Raw genomic sequence first — 23,844 nt, 5'->3', positions numbered from 1 at the left:
ACTAAAACTTTTCTGTATAATGCCCAACACAGACGCGAGTCCCCCGGAGGCCGCCTGTCAGTGCTTGGCTGCTCTCCCCCACCTGCTGGAGCATCCGGCGTGGCTGAGCTGCGTGCGTGAGAACTGGGAGGCAGCCGAGTGCAGCGTGGAGGCCGGAGGCTGGTAAATAATTCATCCTGAGAAGTTGATAGCGCTCCCCAGCACTGCCCCAGCCCCAACTGGGCCGCGCCTCCCGCCCAAACCAGCCGGACCTGCTCTCCCGCTCCGCCCCGCAGCCCCCTCCCATCCACCAGGGCCCAGTCTGGGGCCTTTGGCTTATACCTCTACTGGGCAGTGATGGCTCTGCAGACCCCGGTGTTGTCCCCGGCCACACCCACGTAAGTGTCTGGGGTCCCGGCAGGAGGGCGAAGTGGAAAGGCTGGGGTGGGGGTCGCTGGCCTGGCCTAGGAGCCCCAGCTGGTCTCTCATAAGGAGCCTAGGGGAGTGTAAGGAGAGGTGGTGGCCAAACTTGGGGCTCCCTGAGCGTAAACTCCCCAGAGAGCTAGGCCTACTGCAGAGTTAGGGGACAAAGAATGTCAGGATCCAAGAATGTGCATTTAAGTTTAGTCCTTGTCACCAATTCCCTCAAGAATGCAGCGAGAAAATTCTAGAGACTCCAGGAAGAAAGGCGCTCCCCAACTTCTAAAGACTGGCAAAGTCATGGGAGGCAATGGCCACCCCTCTGCTCCTTGTCAGTAGCAACCAAGTTATGGCTGAGGCGCGACCTTGGAGTTGGCGATGTGGATGCAGGCGTGGGGAGCTCGCCTTAGCTGAGGCTTTTTCAAAGTGAGAGAGGATTGGCTTAGTTGCCAGCTCTTGCCTAGTATAGGGCTAGTTTCATCCTTAGTAGGGAGTGGGATGGTTAGAGGGGCGCCAAGGGATTATAGAAACTTCTAGAAAGAGGGCTTCCCTCCAGTAGGGACCCCAATTCTGTCCTTTACTCTTCTGTGCCCTCCACTGCATTATTCACCAAGTACAAACCTGGTTGCTTAGCAACAGGAACCCGATCCACCCCCCCACACAAGGAAGAGTTAGGGAGATAGCATCTTAGGAGTGGGACAGCTGAGGGGGACTTCAGCCCTCCCCCAGAGACAGAGTGATGAACAAGAATCTAGACTTCCCTAGGGACATCTGTCAGGCGACCTTCAGCCCTTGCCCTAATTGAAATCTAGGAGGGTCCTGTGGGTATCCAAATGAAGGTCCTTAGAGCCCCTAAACCCTGCACTGTGTGTTGCCAGCACTGAGGGAGAAGTTCTTCATGTCCTCATTCACCCTCCCGACTTCAGACAATCTCATGCTGTGTGTGTGTGTGTGTGTGTGTGTGTGTGTGTGAGTGAATGTGGTATGTGAGTGCATGTGTGGTAGAGTGGTAACTGTGAGTGTAAATGTGTATGGGTGCCTGTGTGTGTGTTCTGCAGATGTATATGTGTAAATGTGTGTATGAGAGTGCGTGGGTGCATGTGTGTGTGTCCTCTGTGAGGGCGTGGGTGCATGTTTGTGTCTTCTGTGAGTGTGTGTGTGTATATGAGAGTGTGTGGGTGCATGCGTGTGTGTCCTCTGTGAGTGTATGTGTGTGTGCATATGAAAGTGTTTGCAAAGATGGGAGGGTGAAATTGTGTGCCTGTAGGTATGTTTCTGCGTGCAGATGTGTGAGTGTGAAGAATGTGTGTGCATGTTAGAGTGTGTGCAAGGGTGTGAGAGTGCCAGTGTGTGTGCACATGTTAGTGTGGACAAAGGACAACCTTGTGTAGTTTTCCACTCTCACCTTGTTTGAGACAGACTCTTGTTTACTGCTGCACACCTGAGCTACTCCTGCTGCTCCAGGGCTGGGAAAAGAGAAGCAGCTGTCAGCTTGTTCTGGGCATCTGCTCCAGTCGTTTGGGCTAGTCTTTTTGCCTCTCCTCAGAACCTCAGTTTCCCTTTTGGTAAACAGGAACATTAGCACTGTTTGCCTTCTAGGATCACGAGGAAGATAAAATGTTTCTACAGATAGGGCCTGTCAAAGGCTGACTGGCACGTGGCTGGCGGCTACTTTGGCCAGGTCTGTTCTTAGCTGGAATGTCAGATGCTAGAGTGGACCTCAGCCAGTCGACGGTGAGGGGTGGGGCCTGAGCAGAAGTGGCTTGTGGCCCAGCGGAAGCCTTGCAGGGCACTTAAAGCACTATAAATAGCACTGTTATGCCTTCAGGGTGCGTCGTGAGGATCTGAGAGGAGACAGCTGGAACTTGCACAGTGTTACTGGGATTCTCTCCCCCCCCATGTAAGGATTTAAATTAATAAACACTTAAAGATCTCTGTGCCCACCATGTCTGCCGTGGAGGAGGACAGGCAGGTAGATATCCCTTTATGACCACTAACAGATGTGGGGTTAGCACAGCCCACAACTGTTGCTTAGTGGTCAGTGATCATGTTATTTTAATAATCCCTGCCCCTAACTGAAGATTCAGAGTCCCCCTCCCCCAACCCCACCCCCACTCCCAGAAGCTGGGAAGCAGGGATGCTGACACAATTGGTTAGGACAATGGTGGGGAAATATCAGGTTAAACCTTAAACCTCAAGTCACCCTCCTTGAAGCTCAAAGTCCACAACTAGGCAGGATGGCCCACTGACCTTTGTCCCCAGCAGGAAGGGGGTAGGCAAGTAAAAGAGAGACAGCCCTGGAGTTACCATGGTAATTGTTTAATGGTCACTACTCTCCCCCACATTCCCTCATACTCCACACCCTAGGGCTAAGGGCTACAGAGTAAGATAAGGCTCAGAGAGAGTATGGACTAGCATACCTCTTGTTTGCAGCCTGGCAGGATTTGGGAATGTTGGTGGGAGTCTGTAGAAATAGTTATTGTAATTAAGTATAAATTGTATTAAGTGCGGAAATTACTCAAATTGTTCTCTTGCACAATTCGGGTCAAGCTCTCCCTGCCCATTTCACAGATGAGACCAAGGCTAAGGAAGATGTTGTAAGACGGAACTTTAGCATCATGGACTCTTCCAGACTCTTAGCTTCTTCCCTGGAGGAAACGGGGAAAGTACTGGGTTCTCTCTTGGCAGCCCAGTATTCTGAGCTAGAAAAGAGACATTTAGGAACCTGCCTGCTGAGGGATGGGGTCCCTAGGAAACTCCATCTCACCTCATGTGCTCTCCCAACAGGGTCATGGCGGAGAGCGCCCTCTATCGGCAGCGGCTGGAGGTCATCGCTGTAAGTGTCACACTGCCAGAGCCCTGAGAATCCCAGATGTTCTTCTGGTTTCTTTGTGACCTGTTTCATCTGGGTAGGGAAGGTTTACCCCACAGGGAGCGAGTCTGGATCTGTGAAGAGCTGAGCTGCATCTCCAGTTCCGTCTTGTCCGGGGCACCCCTCAGGCAGCTCCCGTGTCGGGCCTCTGTCACTGCCTGAACAGAAGGTGTCATTTGGCACATCCAGAAACACCTCCTCCAGTGCCGCTCACGCTCCCTACCTCTTAGATCTCTCTGTCTTTTGTACCCCTCCCTTGGAGTCTTCCCTTAGGGAACCCCTGTGACTCTGTCCTTCTGGTCCCCTCTCACCTCCATTACTCTTGTCTACCTGTGCCTCTACCCCCGTTTCTCTGACAGCCCTCTCTGCACCCCATTCCTCACCAACCTATTTCTGCACCTCAGCTCTCGGCACCTTCATCTTCGCACTCTATATTTCTGACTACCACTGGGCACCTCTATTCTCCAAGCCTGTTTTACAGCCCATGTTCTACATCCCACACTTCAGAACCCTTTCTAGAACCCATCGCTATACCTCCCCCGCCCTGAACCCTGGCTCCACCATTCTGCTCCTGCTTCTCATATCCCCGCCTTTGTGCTCCATTTCCCTGACTTCCACCCTCTGCACTCCTCTTTCAGCAGCACTCCATATCAGACGTCACCTCTTAGTACCCCAACTTCCTGTAGCCCGCTTCTGTACCTCAACTCTTGATCTTCCTTCCCTAAGTCTCGGATCACCTGTTGTACGCCTCCTTTTTCTAACCCTCTTTTTTGTAACCTGCCTTTCTAACTTCTCCACCTCCCCCATTCCCGTTTTTCTGGACCCTCCTCCTCAGGACCTCAGCTTCAGGCAGTTCTCTTGAGTACCTAGCACTATCACCTCGGGAGGTCATGTCTTTCAACACGACCTTTGCACCCTGATTTACTGTATATCTTTGTACCCTATCTCTGCTCTATCTCTATATAGGCCTGAATCTCTCTGGATGTCTACCTCTGCACCCCCATTTTGGACTCCATCTCCCTAGCACCTTCTCTTTATCTAGACCCAAACATCTCTGAACCCCTCCCACCACCCTTTTTTAAAGACATCCCCCCCCCCCCCAGGGTTTCTGTAGCCCAAAGTAGCCTCTAATTTACTGTTTGTAAATCCTTTGTAGTCCAAGCAGGCCTGGAACTACCAAGCGTGTGCACTTCACCTGGCCATTCTCCCTCCCATCTTAGAAGTGCAAAACCCTAGTTCCCATCTCTAGGCCCCGCCCCCACGCCCCCATCTGCGGACCACCATTGGGCGTGGGCCTGGCTTCCGCAGCATCAGGGCGCGGCCGCCTGGTCCTGCCCCGCCCCGCCCCTTTCGCTGCTGAGTCAGCGCTCTGCGGCCCCCGCCCGCGGGAGGACGCCCCGGGAGTCCCGGGAGCCCCGAGGAGGCGGGCGGAGGGCGGCACTGGGCCCGCCCGCAGCTCTTGGTCCTGTGTGCGCAGGAGAAGCGGCGGCTGCAGGAGGAGATCGGCGCCGCGCGTCGCGAGCTGGAGGAGGAGAAATTCCGCGTGGAGCGGCTCAAGGTTGGGGGCTACCGTCTAGCCCGGGCAGCGAAGTGGGGTGTCTGTGTGAGAGACAATAGGAACCTCTGCCCAATTTGGGAAAGGGGAGATGGAGAGGCGGCGAGCGAAAGGTAGCCATGGAGACAACTGTCCCACTCTGGAGTATGGGGGGTGGGGGTGGAGAGCTTCATCCCAGTTTGGCGGTGATGAGAATGACCTTAGGCCAATGTTGGGGTGGAGAGGGGCGCATTGAGAGGTCTTTCCGAGCCTGGCAGAGTCAGTCGACTGGGCAGGCTGGAAGGATGATGGCTGTATGCCTCTACTTCGGAAGACTATATGCTAGCATGGTGCTGGAGGACAAGATATGGACATGTCTCCTATCCTAATGGATGAGCCTTCTGGGTTGTTGCAAGCAATGGGTGGGGAGGCTTCCTGTGGCCAGTCCCGGACTTTATTCCCATATCCAGAGGAAATCTCTCCGAGAACGTTGGCTCATGGATGGGGCAGCTGAAGGGCCAGAGCGGCAGGAGGACCCCGCCTCCAAGGACCCAGAATCACCCGAAGGACAGGCCCAGGCTCGAATTCGCAACCTGGAAGACAGCTTGTTTTCGTGAGTCTAGAATCCCTGCTTTTGAGCCATGCCCCAACCTTTGGCAGCCCTAAGGAATGGAGCAGGTTTGGTCCAGACCGGCTTCCAGCAGCCTCCTCTCTCCCTCAGACTCCAGTCACAGCTACAGCTGTTGCAAAGTGCGTCCACAGGTGCCCAACACAGACCTGCTGGCAGGCCCGCCTGGCGCAGAGAGGTGAGCAGGGGCTGAAAGAGGTGAAGAGGAGGGGCCTGTGGTCAGCAGGGTTAGAACAGGACCCAGCAGAAATGTGCTCTCTCAAAACGCAGCCTCTGCCTTGGTGTGTAGGCAATCCCAGTCACTGTTACTTGCTCTGTGTAAAATACGAATACCAATTCAGAAGTACTTTTGGGAGAGCCAGTGAGGTTATAATTGAAAACTACTAGCTCAGTCTCGAAAGCCACGACCTTGAACTCGTGATCTTCCTGCTCCAGCTTTCCCCGTGGTAGGATCACAGGTTTCCGCCACCAAGTCTTGATCACAAAGGGAGTTTGTGTGCATGCAGGCGTGAGCAGCTGTCCCATCGTCTTTCTCCACATCTTTCCTTCACTCCACGCTGGTCACGTTGTCTCTTTTCTATCATTCCCTTTAAGCATGCCGCTCACCAGGGCAGCATCCTTAGCCCGGGACAGTAGTCTCCAACTCAGCACTCTGGACAGGGCACACCCCACTCTGCTCGCCTCCAGAAGCCACGCCCAGCCCAGTCTCTAGGGGAAACCTGGTCACCCCAGACCTCTCGAGGCTTCTTGCTTTTCACTGCTTCTTTCTCTCCCTTTCCTATTTGCAAATGCTGTGTACTTATTACCTCTTCCCATTGGAACTTAAAGTCTGTGTGCATCAGGTCTTTTCAGGTTGAGGATGTGGCTCAGCAGTAATACTGTGCTGGCCTAGTGTGGCCCAGGCCTTGGGTTCCATTCCAGGACTTCCATAGTTCTCCCAAATCCTTTATTTATAGTCACCTCAGAAACTGGCCACACAAGCATTAACATGGTATAGTGTTGAGCAGGCGGAGGTAAAGACTGGGACCAATTTGACCTTGTCTCTATTCCCCTTGCAGGGTCCCCGTCCTCTCTCTCAGCCTGCCATGGACACAGGTCCTACAGGTAAGCATTGGAGTCCCCGAGGCCTGGGGTACAGTCACCAACAGATCATGTGACTCAAAAGAATCCGGGTAAGGGTCCTGTTATCCCCCTGTCATTCTGACCTCCCTGTCCTGTCCTCCCTTGATTCCCCCAGGCCCTACAGATGTGGACAAGAGAACTTCCTTGCCAGATGCTCCAGTGGGCATATCTTCCGAGTCTCCTTCTGATCCCAGGGAGGAGTCCATTGGGGTTCTACCAGCCTTGAGGCCATCCCCTGAGGCTATAGGGACGTCTTCAGAAGCCAATGGCCCCTGCCCTGGGCACAGCTCCCTCCCAGAGCAGCTGAGCCTAGGGGTGTCAAGTGTCACTAAGGCCAAAGGAGATGGTGTGGTGGAGGTGGTTTGGGCTGGGCTTAGAGCCACCGAGAACAGTGCCACAGGCCCCACAGGTGTGGAGCTAGAGGCTAAGGTGGAAGAAGTGGTTCTGGAGGCCATTGGGGCCAGGCAGGGCACCAGCAGCCCTGATCTCCCCACTTGGGTGAAGGAGGGCAGGGGTGTGGTGGAGGTCGTCTGGGAGGGGTTGGGAGGCAGGGATCTTGATGTCACAGAGGAGTCAGGCAGTGGTGCAGAGGCCATGCACACCGGTACCCCGAGACTCCAGGAGCAATTTGAGTCTGAAACTTGCAGAAAAGAGGAAGGTGCTTCTAGAGATAGTCTTGAGGGTGTTGGGCAGGGAGGTCCTGGAGCAGAGGAGGGATCCTTCATTTGGGTGGAGAAAGTGGCCCTCAGCGAAGACTGGGAGGAGATCTTGATGGAGGGTTTGGAAGCACCCCCAGAGGCAGGATCTGCAAGAGGACCTGAGGCTTTAATGGGGGCACAGCCCAGAGGAGATGAATCGTCCTGGGAGGTGGAGAAGAGAGAAGTGGAGAAAATGGAGGGCAGAGAAGAGAAGGGAAGGGCGGAAAAGCTTGGGGCAGAGCTGGAGGATGGGGCAGCTGTGCTGCCAGATGCGACTCAGGGAGGGGAGGAAAGCGAGGCAGAGAAGATAGAGAGAAAAGACGGTGAGGGCCCCTTTCCAGAAGAGATAGCAACAGATGAGGAAAAGTGGGAGGTGAAAGAAAAGAAAGATGAAGAGCCATTGGAAGTAGAAAAGGGAGGTGAGGAGGAGCCTCCCACCATTGAGAAGCCATTGGTGGCAGAAAAAGAGGCAGAGGGCTCACCGGAGACAGAGAAAAAAGGAAATGAGACGCCATTGGGCCAGGAGAAAGATGGCGAAGGCTCATTAGACAGAGAATCAAAAACTGAGATATTATTGGATGGAGAGACAGGAGGTGAGAGCTCATTGGATGAAACTAAAGGAAGCAAGAAACTATTGGATGAGGAGACAGGAGGTGAGGGTTCATTGGATGAAGCAACTAAAGGAAGTAAGAAACTGTTGGACGGGGAGGCAGGTGGCAGTGAGCTATTCTCAGAGGTGGAGAAGACTTCAGGCGCCAAGGATGATGTGAGCCCAGAGGAGCAAGGCAAATCCAATGAAGGAGCAGATTTTCAGGCGGAGGAAGCCAGCCAGCCAGGAGCTACTCTCTGTGTCCAGGAGGAGCCCAGATCAGAGGAGCAAGGACTGCAAGACCCGGAGAAGCAAGAAAGCCCGGTAGAAGAGGCAACCAGGAAGCCTCAGCCCTGTACTGAGAGTGAGGGTCCCCCAGAGGATGCCACCCCGCTCCCAGCTGAGACCCCAGCCCCAGAGCAGCCTGTGGAAAGCCAGCCACTGCTCCGTCAGGAAGTGTCCAGCACCAACCCTGGTGACCACCCTGCACCCACATATGCACCTGCCCCCCAGCTTGAGCTGGCTGAGGTCAAAGAAGCTAGTGGCCCCAAGCAAAAGACGTGCCAGTGTTGTGTGGTCATGTGAGCCTACGCCTGCCGCCCAGCACCCTCTTCCTCCTCTCACAGCTACCTCGCTGCCTGGCATCCAGCAGAAGGTCCCAGGCATAGACAGGGTACCATAGGACTCGTGGTAGCACCCAGGAGCCAGTAGGCCCCTGTGCTTACTTACACCTGGGCTTTTAGATTCCCTGCCCACTGCCTGTGGCCCTGACTTCCTTCTGCAATGAAGCCTTTATACTTGAAAATTAAATGTTAAGGCACTCTGGCTTTAAGAAAAAAACGTTTATTTATTTTATTATTTATCTTTTATTTATTTTTATTTTATGCGTGTGAGTGTTTTGTCTGCGCGTAAGTAACCGTGTGCATTCAGGGCTCACAGAAGCCAGAAGAGGGCATTTGATTCCCTAGATCTGGAGTCACAGGTGATTCTGAGCTGCCCTGTGGGTGCTAACTGAACCTGGGTCTTCTGCAAGGGCAGGGAACCAAACTTTGGTCTACTGCAAGAAAACAAGGGCTCTTAACCGGTTCAGGCCCTTGAACGTGTCTTCCGAATCACCTCCTCATAGCCTGCTTGGAAGTTGTTCTTATTATAATCAAAGGTTATGACTGGATGAGATAAGACACCTGGAATCCTAGCATTGGGGATGCTGCAACAGGAGGATCACAAGTTGGAGACCAGCCTTGGCTACCTATCAAGCCTCTGACGAACTGAGGCAAAGAACAACAAAAGAGTTGTGGCTGTGAGAACATTAATTCTTCTGCAGTAGCAAACAGATGTCAAAGACACAGAGGCAAGAAAAACAAAGTTGGTTGGGGCATGGTGGCACACTCCTTTCTTTTCAGTCCTTGGGAGGCAGAACCAGGTGAGTCTCTGTGAGTTTCAGGCCAGCCATAGTGAGATCCAGTCTCAAAAAACTAAAACTAAAAATGTCTAACCCAAGATAGGGATACAGCCCCTAGCCTGAAGCAGAACAGTCTAGAACTCTGGGGGCTGGAGGCCTCAGAAGGCCCAGCTCCTCTGGTGTGGGCAGGAAGTGTTTCTCATACCCAGAGTAAAGTGGGACAGAGGCTTTAGGGGACTCTGTAACAGGCTGTAGCTCCATTTCCTCTACCTCCAGGATGGGTCCGTCTTTGGGTGGTTGGGGCAGGCTCACCTCCTGGGAAAATGGAAGTTTGAAACTCAGTGGTCCTTCCCTTCCACCTGCCCCTGTATCTTCCAGTTTGGAGAGTGGCGCTCCCACAGGTGCCATTTTTCTCACCTTTATGTAAGGTTGCCCAGAATTGCTGTTGGCAGGGTCAGGAACTCTCTCCCAGATCCATTGGGGAAGCAACTTGTGTCTCTGGTATAAGCACCTGGCCAGCAGGGACCCGGTGGCAAACATATTGCTAGGATTTATGAATGTTCTGAGCCCCGAAGCCACCCAGCCAAGACTGCTGAGCCCCATGTCTGACAGCCTTACCTGGGAGGGGCCAGGCTCAGGCCACAGCCCACCAGAAGCAAGCCCCACAGGGACAGAACCCAGGGCAGAAATTTCCACCTGATCCTATTATCTGTGGGTGGGGAGAAAAGTTGGGACTAAGTAGACAGCCACCTTGAACAAGGGGTCTGTGAATGGGAGGGGCTTTTGAGTGGGTGGGGTTGAAGGTATGGTCATCTTGAAGAATGAATGGGCTTTTCAGTGGGTGGGGCCGCAGGTCCAGCCATCATGAAGAAGAGGTAAGACTTAGGGCACAGGGGTGTGCTGACAAACAAAGCCAGGGTTGGAAGTGCTGCTGTCCCAGACATACATTGTTGGATGCTATAACATCATTTAGCAGAAACAGATCTGAGTGTGGTCCTGGCTTCCATCCTCGGCACTATTCTATACCCAATAACCCTCTCCTCATCAGGAGCTTATCCACCACTGAAGACCAGGCTATGACTTCAAGTCACCCCTAGTAGGAAATCGGCAACTTCCCCAGCTCATACCTGGTATGTGAAGTGAAAGGCTGGGACCAGGTGGGCCCTGTCCTGCAGCGGTGGACACCATCACCCACAGCTTGAAGGGACCCGAGTAAAGGTTGGGCAGAGTGACAGTCTTGGTTTGACTGCTCACTGAAAGACACAACGGAAGTTGGGACAAGCAGTGAAATCATGCCCCAGGGCCTTTACACGTGCTCTTCTCTCTCTACAACTTTCCACATAGCCCTGTCCTGTTCTTCTTCATTTACTTATGTGGTATTTTATGTCTTTTAGGAGAGCTGCCCCATAGGCATGCCATGGCACACATGCTGAGGTCAGAGGGTACCAGGGTACTGGCTCTCACCACCCATTCTACCATAGGGGACTTGTGCCTTGTGGGAGGGGCTTCATTTGATGAGCCATCCCATAGCCCCCAGGCCCCCTGTAAATGTTCAGCTGCAACTTCCTTAAAAACCTTTTGACCCGGCTGGAGAGATGACTCAGCGGTTAAGAGCACTGAGTGTTCTTCCAGAGGTCCTGAGTTCAATTCCCAGCAACCATATAGTGGCTCACAACCATCTGTAAAGAGATCAGATGCCCTCTTCTGGTGTATCTGAAGACAGCTACAGTGTAGTTATATATAATAAATGAATAAATCTTTAAAAAAAAAACTTTCTGACCCCCTCATTTTAAATGAACACCCATTTTGTACATAGCTCTAATCACCACGGGGCATTATGACTAGACTTTATCTCATTTGTCTAAGTCTCTGATCCTTCCATTGCGAAGTTGGCTCCTGAGCTGCCCTGGGTACTTGTCTCCAGTGCCCTGAGTTTCATCCCCAGCCCTGCAGCAGTGGGGGTAAAAAAGCATGTGCCTGTCCTTCCCGCTCCACAGAATGCAATTTGCAGGTCACGCTGAAACTCTGTCTCAACAAACAAAAATTAAAGTGTAGCAAACCCACTATGTGTGAGCAGAATTTGGTAAGCTTGCAAGGGGAGATGCTGAAGTTGTGGGACTGTCCCCAGGGTGAGTCAGTTTTCGTTACTTTGTTACTATTTACTTTGTCTGTGTGTGATGTTGGCATTATTTGGAGGTGGGAGGAAAGCTTGCTGTATTTGGTTGTCTCCCTCGATTGTGTGGGGTCCAGGGACTGAACTCAGGCTCTCAGACTCAACATCAGGAGTACTAATCTGGTGAGCATTTCATAGACCTGTGCGTGGAATTTTGTAACAAGGTCAGATAACTTTTATAGTTGGGAGGACAAGAGTGATGATTTTGTTTCTTCAGTGATGGGAATGAAACCCAAAGTCTTGTACACAATGAACACTTGCTCTACTGGGGAGCCCTGCCTCAGCACCCCCATCCCCCCTCCAGCACCACCCTCCCGCTATGCTCCAGCTCAGCACCAGGGGATTCTAGATAGTAATTAAATGTCGGGTTAATGCCACCCAATGACAGTACTAAAAAAAAAGTTCTTTTAGATTGTTTCTTAATGCACGTGGGTATTTTGCCTGAATGTCTGTACCACATGCATTTGGTGCCTAGGGAGGCCAGAAGACATTGTCAGCTACTGGGACTGAAGGTACATACAGCCATGAGCTGCCCAGATGGCCTTGAGCTGTGGATGCTGGGAACCAAATCCCTGTAAGAGCAGTCAGTACTGTAACTGCTAAGCCGCTCTCCAGCTCCAGGAACACGCCTCCAGCGGTCCAAAAGGATATGCAAATCACATGCAAGCCCAGAACCCCTGCTGACGGTGAGGGATGTTCTTTGTTGTGAGCCTAGCCTTTAACGGCTGAGCCATCTCTCCAGCCCAGGGATGTTCTTTGTAAATTTAAACTTTGGCTTTGCTCAACAGGATTCCTTCCTTCCTTCCTTCCTTCCTTCCTTCCTTCCTTCCTTCCTTCCTTCCTTCCTTCCTTCCTTCTCAAAAACAAAGCCATCTAAGGATCTGTAATCCTCTCTCCATTTTTTCAGTTGTGTGAAATATGACAGGTATTCATCACTGTCTGTGAGTACAGACTGGAACCTTCACCTTTCCTGTATCTGAAAGCTGATTTTAGTAGTAGTCAAGATTGTTTACTGTCCTCTGGGAACCTGGTGACACAGAGTTCCCAGAAGCTGGGAATGTAGGGGCAGGGTGGATGAGGGTGGGTCTCAGGGGACAGAGGGAGGAAGAGGAGGTATCGAGCTCACCATTCATGCAGATAGTGGGGATGCCTCGGCTCTGCCTGCAGAAGGTGTAGTGAGTAGCCTGGCCTCGGAGCTGGTGCCTTGGTACCTCTCCCCATGCTACAACAGGTGTCCCTGTGGGGTCATCTGGGAGTCGCCAAACTGCTGGTCCAGCAAGCGGTGCTGTGAAGAAGCCCAGAGCATCAGTATTTCCGCTCCATGAGGCCCTCCCCCCTTCATCCTCCTGCTGGCCACCATCTTACCTAATTCCTTTATGAATCCCCAAACTGAGGGTGCAGCAGCCAATCCTCCAGAGTATACTGCAGTCACTGTAATTCGATAGGGGACCCCTGCTTGGAAATCCCCTGGGAGGAATAGGAAGAAGAGAACATTTACAGCTGCTTCTCCCTCCCCCCCTTGCCCCCCGGAGGGGGCTACTCCAGGAAGAGTCAGTGAGACCTGATGGACAGATAAGCAAGCTGTAAACAGCCCAGGAAAGGAGTCCCGGTTGTGTGCAGTGACTTGTGCCTGTGTCAGCAAGGCTGGGCTACACAGAGAGACCCTGCCTCCAAGAACTAAACACTGGGACTGAGGGTGCAGCTCAGCTGGTAGAGTGCCAAACTAGCATGCAGAAAGCCCTACTTGGGGCCTCGAGAAAAGCAATGCGTTCTCTTGATCACTGAGCCGTCTCTTCAGAACTTTATTTTATTTTTAACACAAGAGCGTACTATATAGTCCTGGCTGGCCTTGAACTCACAGAGATATGTCTACCTCAGCAACCTGAGTGCTAATTAAAAGCACATAGGGGGGCTGGAGAGATGGCTCAGTGGTTAAGAGCCCAGACTGCTCTTCCAGAGGTCCTGAGTTCCAGCAACCACATGGTGGCTCACAACCATCTCTGTAAAGAGATCTGATGTCCTCTTCTGGTGTATCTGAAGACAGCTACAGTGTACTTATATATAATAAATGAATAAATCTTTAAAAAAAAAAAAAGCACATAGGGGCACAAGCCTGGAATCTCATCACTTGAAGGGTGGAGGCAGGAGGATCAGAAGTTCAAGGCCACCCTTGGTTAGTGAAGTCAAGGCCATCCTGGGATACATGATATCATCTGGGAGGAAAAAGGATAGAATATTAAGATAATAAAAAATAAAATAGTACTGGGTTTATGTGGGTGTAGTACCACATACCTGTAACCCAGCCAGGCAAGCTATACTGTTTCAAAAGGAAAAAGGATTAGGGACATGGAGAGATATCTCTGAGGTTAAGAGCATTGACTGTGGGGTTTGGGGATTTAGCTCAGTGGTAAAGCACTTGCCTAGGAAGCGCAAGGCCCTGGGTTCGGTCCCCAGCTCCGAGGGAAAAAAAAAAGAGCATTGACTGCTCTTCTAGGGATACAGATTCAGTTCCCAGCACCCGCGTGGCAGCTTAAAACTGTCTGTAGTTGGGGTTGGGGATTTAGCTCAGCGGTAGAGCACTTGCCTAGCAAGCACAAGGCCCTGGGTTCGGTCCCCAATTCCGAAAAAAAGAAAAAGAAAAAAAAACTGTCTGTAGTTCCAGTTCCAGGGGATCTAGAACACTCTTTGGGTTCTACATGCTACATGCTACACCTGTAGCTGGTAGATGGGATTCCAGGTGTTCCTGGTAACTAAGTACTGTATGCACTTAGTACCTACGTTCAGACAAAGCGAGCACACACACACACACACACACACACACCACGAATAAGAAGCATGCCTTTAATACCAGCCCTCAAGAGGCAGGAGCACATTCTATGAGTTCAAGGCCAGCCTGGTCTATAGGGTGAGTTCTAAGACAGACAGAAATACATAGTGAAATGCTATCTCAAAAATACTGTAGAATAAGGAGTCAGGTATGGTGGCACACACCTTTAATCCCAGGATTTGGGATTTGAGTCTTCTCTGGCTTTCTGTGTCAGCAAGTGATCTCTCTCTGGCACAGATTTGCACTACAACACCATACCCAGAAAGGGACCACTACAGTCAGCAGATGCAACACCATGTGTTCTTGGTCCTCCAAAACTGTGAGCTACACAAATCTCTTCACAGATGTCCAGCCCCAGGTGTGTTGTTATAGCAACAGCACATAGGGTCCCAAGTGTCTCAGGGCCTAACCTGATAACAAAGTGCTGAGGTTTTCCGGGGGGAGACGGGTCCAGTTGAGCTTGTCCAGGCTGTCACCATCTTGAGCCCAGTCTACCACGTATGCCCATGGTTTCCCAGTTTCTTGTTTCCAGGTCACCTTTATCCCTGGGCTCCCGTCAGTACTGCTGACTCTCACATCACAGGGGGCAGATTCTGGAGCTGGAAGTGGGAGGAAACACCTTGACCGTTCATTCAGAAAAGCTCATGTCTCCCAAGGTACTAGACAGGAGAACTCCACGTTGTTTTACCCAAGCACACCAAAGACAGGTTGGTGAGAGGCATCCAGCTGGTCTGGTTGCCAGTAGAGACCACTGCCCACTCTATCTGTGCAGGGATAGGGGACTTGCAGCACGGGACCTCTTCTTGGGTTGTAGTAACATCTCCGACCCCAAGCCAGACTGTGTAAGTCACTTGCACACAGGGTCCTGGGTCCTGAAGAAGAGGAGAAGCTGAGGTTAGTGAACCCCCATTTTGTTGAGCCCCAGGGGCCCAAATGGCAAGGCACCTGTTAATTCAGGCAGCACAGCAGGCTATGGATGTAGACACTGAGTCTTGGAGAAGTTTACCAGGGTTTATAAAGTAGGGCTGGGAAGGGAAAGGAGACGCCCCAGTGGATATGAAGTTTAAGGAGGAGCCTGGTATGGTAGCCCATAACTGCAATCTCGATACTCAGGCAGAGGCAGGACAAGTTGACACAATTTGAGGCCAGCCTGGGCTATGTGTGGCCCCGTCTTAGGGAACAAAAGTAGATCTATAGCAAGCAAGATACGTGCTTTACATAAAGACAGCTTTTGGCTGAAGAGATGGCTCAGTGGTTAAGAGTACTGACTGCTGGGGTTGGGGATTTAGCTCAGTGGTAGAGCGCTTGCCTAGCAAGCACAAGGCCCTGGGTTCGGTCCCCAGCTCCGAAAAAAAAGAGAAAAAAAAAAAAAAAAAGAGTACTGACTGCTCTTCCAGAGGTCCTGAGTTCAATTCCCAGCAACCACATAAACATGTCTCATAAACATCTGTAATGGGATCTGATGTCCTCTTCTGGTGTGTCTGAAGACAGCAACAGTGTACTCACGTACATAAAATAAATAAATTAATCTTTACAGAAAAAAGAATTTTTATATATTCTTTGAGTGTAGGAGTGTTTTGCCTACATGTGTGTAAGTACCACCCTCAGAGATCAGAAGAAGGTACTGGATCCCCTGGAACTGGAGCCACGGAGAGCTGTGGGCTGAGACACAGGTTCTGGAGACCGAATCTGGATCATCTTCAAGAGCAGCCAGTGCTGAGCCAGCTCTCCAGATCCACATACAGCTTTTACATGGCTCCTGAGATTGAATTCTTTTATTCGAGTTTGCTTCACTCCCTCATCCCTTGTCCTCTGACCTCTATGAGTGCATGCGTGTGCATGCACACGTGCACGTGAGCGCGCGCGCGCACACACACACACACACACACACACACACACACGATCTCACGTACTGGGCCTCTTGCTTCTAGTCCCCATTGCTGGGTTTCCAGCTGCACCTTCTCACATCTGGCTCATGCAGTTCTGTGGATAGAATCCACGACCTCGGACATTCTAGGGAAGCTCTACTTCTGGGCTGCATTCCAGCAGGACCTAAGAGCTTTGAAACATTGATTAAGGGCTCCTGCCCTGCTGCACACCTCCGGCTCCCTCCCCTGTGGCTTCGTAACTTCCTCCCCAGTGGAAACGTACAAGGATGAGAATGTGTAATAATTTAAGTGATTCCAGCAAACTCTAGCAGGGTACAATATTTAACACCTTCAATACCATCACTTAGGAGACAGTAGCAGGTGGATCTCTGTGAGTTAGAAAGTATAAATATACACACACAGGCATTTACACACGGATACACACATATATGCCTCTGCATGCATGCGTGAATACACTTACACCTGCATGTGTGCATGCACATTGTATTCATACATTCTCGTGCACGCATCCACACACATCTGCATGTACACATGCACAATAAACACATGTGGAACTAAATGGACGGCATTTAGTTGTGTCAAGAGTCATGTTTTATTCCTTGTAGAGTTCAGCCATGCCCACCAGATACTCAGCAGAATTTTTTCAGTGCTGAGCGTGGAACCTGGGACCTCATACCTTCTTACCAAGTATCTGTCACCGAGACCCCCTTTAAAACTTTTTGTTTTTCCAGACTAGGCTGCCTGATCTCAAACTCACTCTGGCTGCTCTTGCACATGCAATCTTCCTGCCTCAATCTCTTGAGCAGTTGGGATCACAGGTGAGAGCCACCTTGAATCAGGAAGACTAGGATACCCTCTTCTGCTACCTGTTTGACTGGAGTGCGGGAGCTTCTAGCACACGTGTTACATCTTGCCAAGCTGAACTGAGATCATGTCCTGAATCTAGACCTTCTGTATCCTGCCTGGGACTCTGTCTCCACCCGACACACCTCAGATCTCCCACAGTCAGGTGGTATATTGATGGAGACCCCATCCTCTCTCCCCATCCCCTCTAGGCTCGCACAGCGAGCGTTTCAAGAGAGCTCTGCAATCCAGGAAAAAACCTTCAGGGGGCAGCAGAGGAAGCCATTGCTGCTGGGGCGTTCCCAAGCCCTGCAAAGAACTACCTTTGGATATGTGGCTCACCTTCCAGAAGAGCAGGGCTGCCGGTTTGCCAGATGTTTCACAGATGGTCCCCGATACCCACACATCTTCAGGAGCTGGATAAGGATTGGGAAAGACAGATGCAGTTAGATGGCCCGTAGTGGGCTGAGGCCCAGAAGTGCAAGACAAATGGAGTTGTCCTCACCCAAGAATGGCGTCGGGAACGACAGGTCCGGGCTCCACTCGCCCCATGGATATCCATTCTCCACTTGGCAGCGGCCAGATACCTGGTAGCCCGTGCCAGGTTCCAGGTTCTGCATCTCAATAGGAGTCATCAGGTCTGTCTTCAGCTGTGGCTCCAGCTGGGAAAACAGATGGGGGTCACCCTCTGCTGAGAAGACTTTTTTCTTCTTTTCCAAGCTGTGGCCCTGGGTCTTACACAGGCTAGGCAAGTCCTCTATCACCGAGTTACACAAAGCCCTCGGTGTGTACGCGCGCGCGCGCGCGCAGCTGTTAATGCTAAGTGTCTTCCTCTACATCTTATTATCTTTAAACTTTATTTATTATATCGTATAGGGTAGAGGGGGTGAGAGGACAAGTATAGAGTAAGTTCTCTCCTGCTACCTTTCTTTGGGTCCCAGGAATCGAACTCAGGTCGTAAAGCTCACATGACCACCACCTTTCCCCACTAAGTCATCTCCCTCTTCCTCCACTTTATTTTCGGAGCCAATTTTCTCACTGACTCTGAAGCTCACTAGTTTGTTAGACGGGACGGTGGGTCGGTCCTGAGGTCTGCCTGTCGCCTCTGCTGAGGTTACATGATGCCACCATGCCTGTCGCTTTCACGTGGGCGCTGGGACCACTCAGGACCTTACACTTGTGTGTCGGGTACTGTTCACTGAGCAATCTCCCAGCTCCAGCCTGCACTTTATTTCCTTTTCTGAGACAAAAATTTTTAAATTATTTATTTATTTATTTATCATAGTACACTACGGCTGTCTTCAGACACACCAGAAGAGGGCATCAGGTCCCATTACAGATGGTTGTGAGCCACCATGTGGTTGCCGGGATTTGAACTCAGGACCTCTGTAAGAGCAGTCAGGGCTCTTAAACACTGAGCCATCTCTCCAGCCCCCTTGAGACAAACCTTTAACTAAGAAACCCATGCAGACCAGGTGTGGTGCTGCACACCTTCAATCCCAACATGGGAGGCAGAGTCAGGGAGAACTCTGAGTTTCAGGTCAGTCAGGATCACACAGTGCCCACCCCCCACAGCTACTCAGGCAGTATCTAGGAATGGCAGTGAGATCCTGCCGTCCTGGCGCTCAGGAAGTCAAAGCTGGAGGATCATGGCTTCGAGGCCAACCTGGCTACATAGCCAGACTACCACAAAAACACAAGAAACAAATGAACAAAGTTGCTTGGGAGGCCTTCTATGTGGGACTTGGGGGAACCCCATGACATGTGCCAAATGAGGCTCTGCTCTGTAGGACTCGGGGTTCTGACCCATCTATTGGAGATAGGGTGGGAAGGAAGCCCTCACACTCACCTGGGTCCACTCTTTAGTCTGGCATTTTTTGTACCGGAACTGACAGATGAGGACTTTATGCAGTGGCCACTTCGGTGGTTCCCACTGCACAATGGCCTCCAGGGTTTCTTCCTTAAAAAAGTCCACATCAGAGAAGATCTGGGGGGTGTCTGGCTTCACTGCAAATAGGCCAGAGTGCACTGAGCTAGGGCCTAGAGCCGCTCTCCCACCCTCTCTGCACTAGGCCTCCCCACCCCACACTGTGTTACTTTGGGTCTCCAGGTTCACAGAGACAGGGGGCCAGAGAAGTTGTCCTTCTTGTGTCCCCCAGATGAGGAGTTCGTCAGCCGTGGTGAACTGTTTCCGGGGAATGGTCACCCAGCTCTGTCTGGAAGGCACCTTCACCTCCTTAGTTCTATTGGGATGGCTGTGAGGAGAGATTGGGGAAGAGACACAGGTTGGCACAGCCTAAACCACAGGCTAAGCTTCCATCCTTGCACTGACTTCATGCCTCGCCCTGCTCTGCTCGGGTTTATATCTCTGCTCTTGTGTCAACACTGTGTGGTCTGAGGCAAGTGACTTAACCCCTCTGTTCTTCTTCAAAATGTATGCCGGGTGACTGACAGTTCACTTTTGCCATCCCAGCACACAAGAGTTGAAAGCAGGACTGTTAGAGGGCAGCTTCACATGGTAAGACCCGGTCTCAGAAAACACACAGTCCTCCATCACTCCTCCCCTTCTGTTTGTCCTTTACTTAGCACAATTGAAATGAAGTTTCCAGACACACTTTCCCTTGGACCCTGCACCCCACACCCCACTAGGACTAGTTTCATTGTGTGATTACAAGGCTAGACTGATTTTTTTTTTTTGAGACATAATTTCTTATAGCCCAGGCTGATTTCAAACCCCTTGTGAAGCCGACCGAGGTCACTCCTGATCTTCTTGCCTCAGAAAATCAATTTATCTGCCATACAACGATATAAACCTGCTTTCTAGTCCTCAGCTTTTTTTTTTTTTTTTTTTTTTTTTGCCATGCACCTACCTTGTTGATGGGCAGAATCAATCATGGGAGGCATGTGTCGTCATTACTGTGGGGGTGGGGGCTTAGAGAGGGAAAGTGACTAGGCCGTTATGCAGTAAGTGAACTAGCTTGAGGGTCTTGAGAGTGTGGAAGGATTTCCTAGCATCTGCACTCAGGGGCGGCGAGAGGGTGGTGATCCTCTTAACCAGTGTCACTTGAACTCTGAGTGGCCACTTTCGGTGCCTCAGTTTCCCCTAGACCATTCCAGGGTACTCACTATTTCTGACTCTGGTGATACAGCACAGGGGGAGTCTCCAGGTCGCCCAGAGGTTCCCAAGAGCAGTTCAGGATTCCCAAGGGGCCAACGCTGTAGCACTGCAGTGGGCCTGGACTGCCTGCAGGGGCGCAGAGAGCCGGGAGGACCGTGGTCAAGTTCTCGGGTCTGAACTTGTCGGACCGTGGACGCGTCCATCCTCCGGTACCGGGGACGTGTAGTACCAGAGCGCAGGGCCTAGCACGTGCTGGGACGGCACAGAGGGAGTCCTGGGCCCCTTTCCGTCCTGCTACATCCTGTTGTCGCCCAGTCCCCGCTACCCTACAACTGCAGGGTACAACGAAGCTGCTCACCATGGGGCCGCGTCCCGAGCAGCAGTGGTAGCAGCGGCAGTAGAAGCTCCAACGGCTTGAGGCGTGCAACCCGGAGCCAGCTCATGACTCTCAGGGACAAGTGACACCGCCAGGCCTGGGTCTTACAACCTGCGGGAAGGAAGCCACCCCGCCCCTGGTGGGAAGTCCCCTAATCCGCCCACCCCCAGCAATGATACGCACGCGCGCAAATGCTCAAAACTGAACTTTTATTTTGTGGTGGGTAAGTCTGAGTACTGGGGACCTGGCGCCCTCAGTCCTGGGGTCTGCAACAGAGTGTTCTGGTTTGGGAACTGAAAGGAGAGAAGCAGGTGGCAGGTTGGCCAGGGACAGTGGTGGCAATTAGGGCCGAATAGATGGCCGGGTGGGGGTGGGGGCCCCAGTGTAGCCAGTTTGGGTAGATGGACATCTATCTGGTTGCTGCCGGGCTGCTAGGGGTATGGTTGGAGCGAGGAAAATCTCAGCCATAAAAAGTTTCTGTTTGCCTGGATAGAGGATGGCCAGCAGCAAAAGTGGAGAATGGTGGACGCAGTAGAGTGTGTGGGTCTTGGCAGACGGTCTGTAAGGAGACAGCGGAGCCCTCTGCTTTCCCTGTAGGAATGCTCGTGAACATCGCATAGCTGACAGCAGGTTGGACGCCCGGCCCGCTTCCCAATCGCTCAGCCCAGATCCTAGCACAAGCTGCTAATTTGGCTCTTACTACAGCCCCACTCGCAACAGCTGCTGGAAAGGCCAGCCAGCACATCTCTGCTGCCCCGAACCACTCCGGGAGACCCTTGCCAGCTGGATCGACCCCCATAGAAGACCTGGGGGGATTTGGTCAGGGCCAGCCACTCGCTGGAGCCCACAGCTTCGTCCAGTTCGCTGGCCAGGTGGTCTGTATTGGCTTCTCCATCAGCGAAGAATTCCCCTGCAAAAGAAAGTGGATGAACAGGGCTGAATCCGGCTACATCTCTGGTCTGGAGGATCAAGGTTGCCGTTCTAAAATTGATTTCATCCCCTCGAGGCTTCAAATGCTGGCTGTGTTGTCAGTTTCAGTGTTAAGCCTGACTTCCCTGTCACGGACTCCATGCTCTTCTTTATTTAATGTGGTCAGTCAGATGAAAGTATGCTTTGGGAGCTAGGCTCCCTAAATCAGAATTGTAGATGAGATCACTTCTCCCTCCTAGACTGGGTTTTCTCTTCCACAAAGCCCGGGAGGAGGAGGGAGAGGTGATAGTAACTCCTACTTTTTTGGTTTTGTCAGGAGTGGGTAAGGGAATGGCAGCAAAGGCACAATACTATCAGAAACCTGAGGAACATGCACCTGAACACTGGTCCTTTATCGACCACCTAAGTTACCACAGTAACTTCTTCCGGCCTCTCAGTGACAGCTACTAAGTTGTGGCTATTGTCACCCACTATCTAATTGTGACCCTGGCTCCCCATCAAGCTTGCATGAGGACACAGTGATTTGGCCATAGAGCTACTGTGGCAGGCACACCCTAGCTGCACGTGCATCCATCCGTCATCCGTCTGTCGGTCCATCATTCACCCCCACATCCCTGCTTTCATCCCCATCCCCCATCCTCCTCCCCCACCCCATTTTTCCGTTTTGCAATTTTTTTTTTTGAGACAGGGTCTCAGGCTGTCCTTGAATTCATGACCATCCTGCCTCAGCTTCCCAGAGGGTTGGGATTCTAGTCACGTGCCACCAAGCCCAGTGTGTCATCATTTGCCTGGCCCCTAAGGAGCTACACTGTCCTGATTGGCCTCCTGCTGCTCCAGCCTCACTCAACAGTCTGCCCTGTTAAAGAATTCTGCAAGGTCTCACAGTGCCTTTCATGTCACCAGGAATAGCCTCTGCAGGGGGTAGCAGGGCTTGAGAGGCCCAAAGGTAGCAAAATCAAGGCCTGTGCCCAGCATCCGCTCCCTCTCAGCTGACTGGGACTAAAACAAAACAAAACAAAACAAAAAACAAAACAAAACAAAAAAACAAAACAAAACAAAAAACAAAAAACAAAAAAACCTGCTGTGCCCTCACCCATAGCGAGGCACCCAGGCACCTCAGGCGCAGTGGCACCCCTGTGTGGTGTCCTGCAACACATGCCAGGAAAGGGTGGCCTAATGGCTTTCGGATTTCCACACCCCTGCAATAATAACCCCAAGATGCCTGACTTCCAGCTACCTCAACAACCACCATTGTACCATCCTGGTCCTGGAGAAGCTTAAAGACCAGGCAGAGGTGTTTCCACTGCACGTGGCTAGGCAGGAACTCTATTCTTCTACATCCCTCTTTTCTTTCCTTTGATTTTTAAAGACTGAGTCTTACCCTGTAGCCCAGGCTGCCCTTAAATGTGAGTTTCTTCTGCCACCATCTTCCAAGAGTTTGGAAGTTCAGTGTGCACCATGGGTGGCTCACGCAGCCTCTATTTTGGCTTTGTCCCCACCAGGACACCTGTTCCAGGTCCATTGCTTTCCCTCCGCACTCACCCAGAGGGTCGTGGGCCAAGATGTCCGCCCGGCGCCATCGTGAGCCCCCGCAGGTGAAGATGACCGCGCGGATGAACTCCCGACCGCAGAGCTTCACCCCATAGGGCGCGGGCCTCGCCTCGGCCTGCAGCACCAGAGCCCCGAGGAGAGCCCAGGAAGCCAGCAGCAGCCCCCGAGTTGCCATGATCAGCTGAGATGCCTGCGACCCAGGTGGCTCTGTCGGCACCACCTCCAATCCCCTATTTATACAGCCTGGCTTCCAGCCCCGCCCGCTGACCTGGGTTATCTTCTGAGCAGAGGAGAGGCAGTTGGCAACCTGACCTTTACCATCTCCTTGCCAAGAGATAACCTTTCACGCAGACAGGGTGGCATGGCTCAGCTCCCTGTCATCTTCCGCACCCGAGCAATTCTCCTGCTTCAGTCTACTGCTAAGTGCTGGGATTATAGGAGTAAGCCATCAACCAACGCTCTTCTTGTTAGACAGAATCCCCTAGCCTGGCTAGCCTCAAACTCTCCGCTGGAGCTGGGGAGGTGGCACAGTAGATAAGACGCTTCCTGCTCTTCCAGATGGCCTGAGTTCGGTGCCCACTACCCAAAGCAGGCAACTCACAGTTTCCTGTAACTCCAGCTCCAGGGGATTCGACGCCCCCATGGAGCCTGCGCACACATGCACATACATATGTGCGCATGTACCAACATAAATAACAATAAACACCCGCATCTCTCTTTACAATGAATAAATGTATTTATTTTACATCCTGACCACAGTTCCCCCTCCCTCCTCTCCTCCCAGTCTTTCCCCCCACCTTTCCCCTTATCCACTCTGCCTCCATTTCTCTTCAGAAAAGAGATCTCCGCTGTAGATCAACTAGCCCAGGTGTATGAAGTTGCAGTGAGACCAG

The 23,844-nt window shown here is 51.9% G+C and overlaps 3 protein-coding genes across 8 annotated transcripts; 1 reads left to right on the top strand and 2 right to left on the bottom strand.

Moving 5' to 3' along the window:
- Window positions 1-216: 216 nt before the first annotated feature.
- Window positions 217-8,682, top strand: Palm3 (paralemmin 3). 2 transcript variants are annotated; one of them, NM_001447226.1, is given in 7 exon segments: window positions 217-377; window positions 3,187-3,235; window positions 4,749-4,829; window positions 5,276-5,418; window positions 5,527-5,611; window positions 6,492-6,537; window positions 6,671-8,682. In NM_001447226.1, coding segments are annotated over 7 exon segments (2,202 nt in total). In that variant the 5' UTR covers window positions 217-336; the 3' UTR covers window positions 8,428-8,682.
- Window positions 8,670-20,638, bottom strand: Il27ra (interleukin 27 receptor subunit alpha). Of its 5 annotated transcripts, none has more exons than XR_015643288.1 (14): window positions 20,453-20,638; window positions 20,103-20,220; window positions 19,074-19,231; window positions 18,826-18,983; window positions 17,482-17,638; window positions 17,319-17,392; window positions 14,943-15,116; window positions 14,655-14,843; window positions 12,783-12,884; window positions 12,544-12,702; window positions 10,372-10,497; window positions 9,863-9,953; window positions 9,662-9,755; window positions 8,670-9,559 (listed from the first exon to the last, which is right to left on the bottom strand). XR_015643288.1 is itself a non-coding variant. In NM_001395124.1 (14 exon segments), coding segments are annotated over 14 exon segments (1,896 nt in total). In that variant the 5' UTR covers window positions 20,538-20,587; the 3' UTR covers window positions 8,689-9,358.
- A 479-nt stretch (window positions 20,639-21,117) lies between these two features.
- Rln3 (relaxin 3) lies at window positions 21,118-23,149 on the bottom strand. The gene is made up of 2 exons (NM_170667.2): window positions 22,943-23,149; window positions 21,118-21,380 (listed from the first exon to the last, which is right to left on the bottom strand). Exons 1-2 carry the CDS (start codon window positions 23,124-23,126, stop codon window positions 21,142-21,144), a joined length of 423 nt encoding a protein of 140 aa, NP_733767.1. The 5' UTR covers window positions 23,127-23,149; the 3' UTR covers window positions 21,118-21,141.
- Window positions 23,150-23,844: the final 695 nt, after the last annotated feature.

The sequence above is a fragment of the Rattus norvegicus genome, chromosome 19, assembly GCF_021556685.1.
Source record: "Rattus norvegicus strain SHRSP/BbbUtx chromosome 19, alternate assembly SHRSP_T2T, whole genome shotgun sequence".
Lineage (NCBI taxonomy): Eukaryota > Metazoa > Chordata > Mammalia > Rodentia > Muridae > Rattus > Rattus norvegicus.
Note: the sequence above shows the minus strand (reverse complement) of the source record. Positions and strands in the feature narration are given on the sequence as shown.

What these genes read in the sequence shown, in the direction of transcription:
- Palm3 (XM_087593744.1), top strand. An exon ending in AGCGGCTGGAGGTCATCGCT is followed by an intron (nt 3,236 to 4,748) that starts GTAAGTGTCACA and finishes CTGTGTGCGCAG; the next exon opens with GAGAAGCGGCGGCTGCAGGA. An exon ending in GGCCCGCCTGGCGCAGAGAG is followed by an intron (nt 5,612 to 6,491) that starts GTGAGCAGGGGC and finishes TTCCCCTTGCAG; the next exon opens with GGTCCCCGTCCTCTCTCTCA.
- Rln3 (NM_170667.2), bottom strand. Translation starts at nt 23,126, where the DNA reads ATGGCAACTCGGGGGCTGCTGCTGGCTTCCTGGGCTCTCCTCGGGGCT. An exon ending in CTTGGCCCACGACCCTCTGG is followed by an intron (nt 21,381 to 22,942) that starts GTGAGTGCGGAG and finishes TTTCTTTTGCAG; the next exon opens with GGGAATTCTTCGCTGATGGA.
- Il27ra (XM_087593964.1), bottom strand. Translation starts at nt 20,537, where the DNA reads ATGAGCTGGCTCCGGGTTGCACGCCTCAAGCCGTTGGAGCTTCTACTG. An exon ending in GGGATTCATAAAGGAATTAG is followed by an intron (nt 12,703 to 12,782) that starts GTAAGATGGTGG and finishes GCTTCTTCACAG; the next exon opens with CACCGCTTGCTGGACCAGCA. An exon ending in CCCCACTATCTGCATGAATG is followed by an intron (nt 10,498 to 12,543) that starts GTGAGCTCGATA and finishes TGTGTCTTTCAG; the next exon opens with TGAGCAGTCAAACCAAGACT.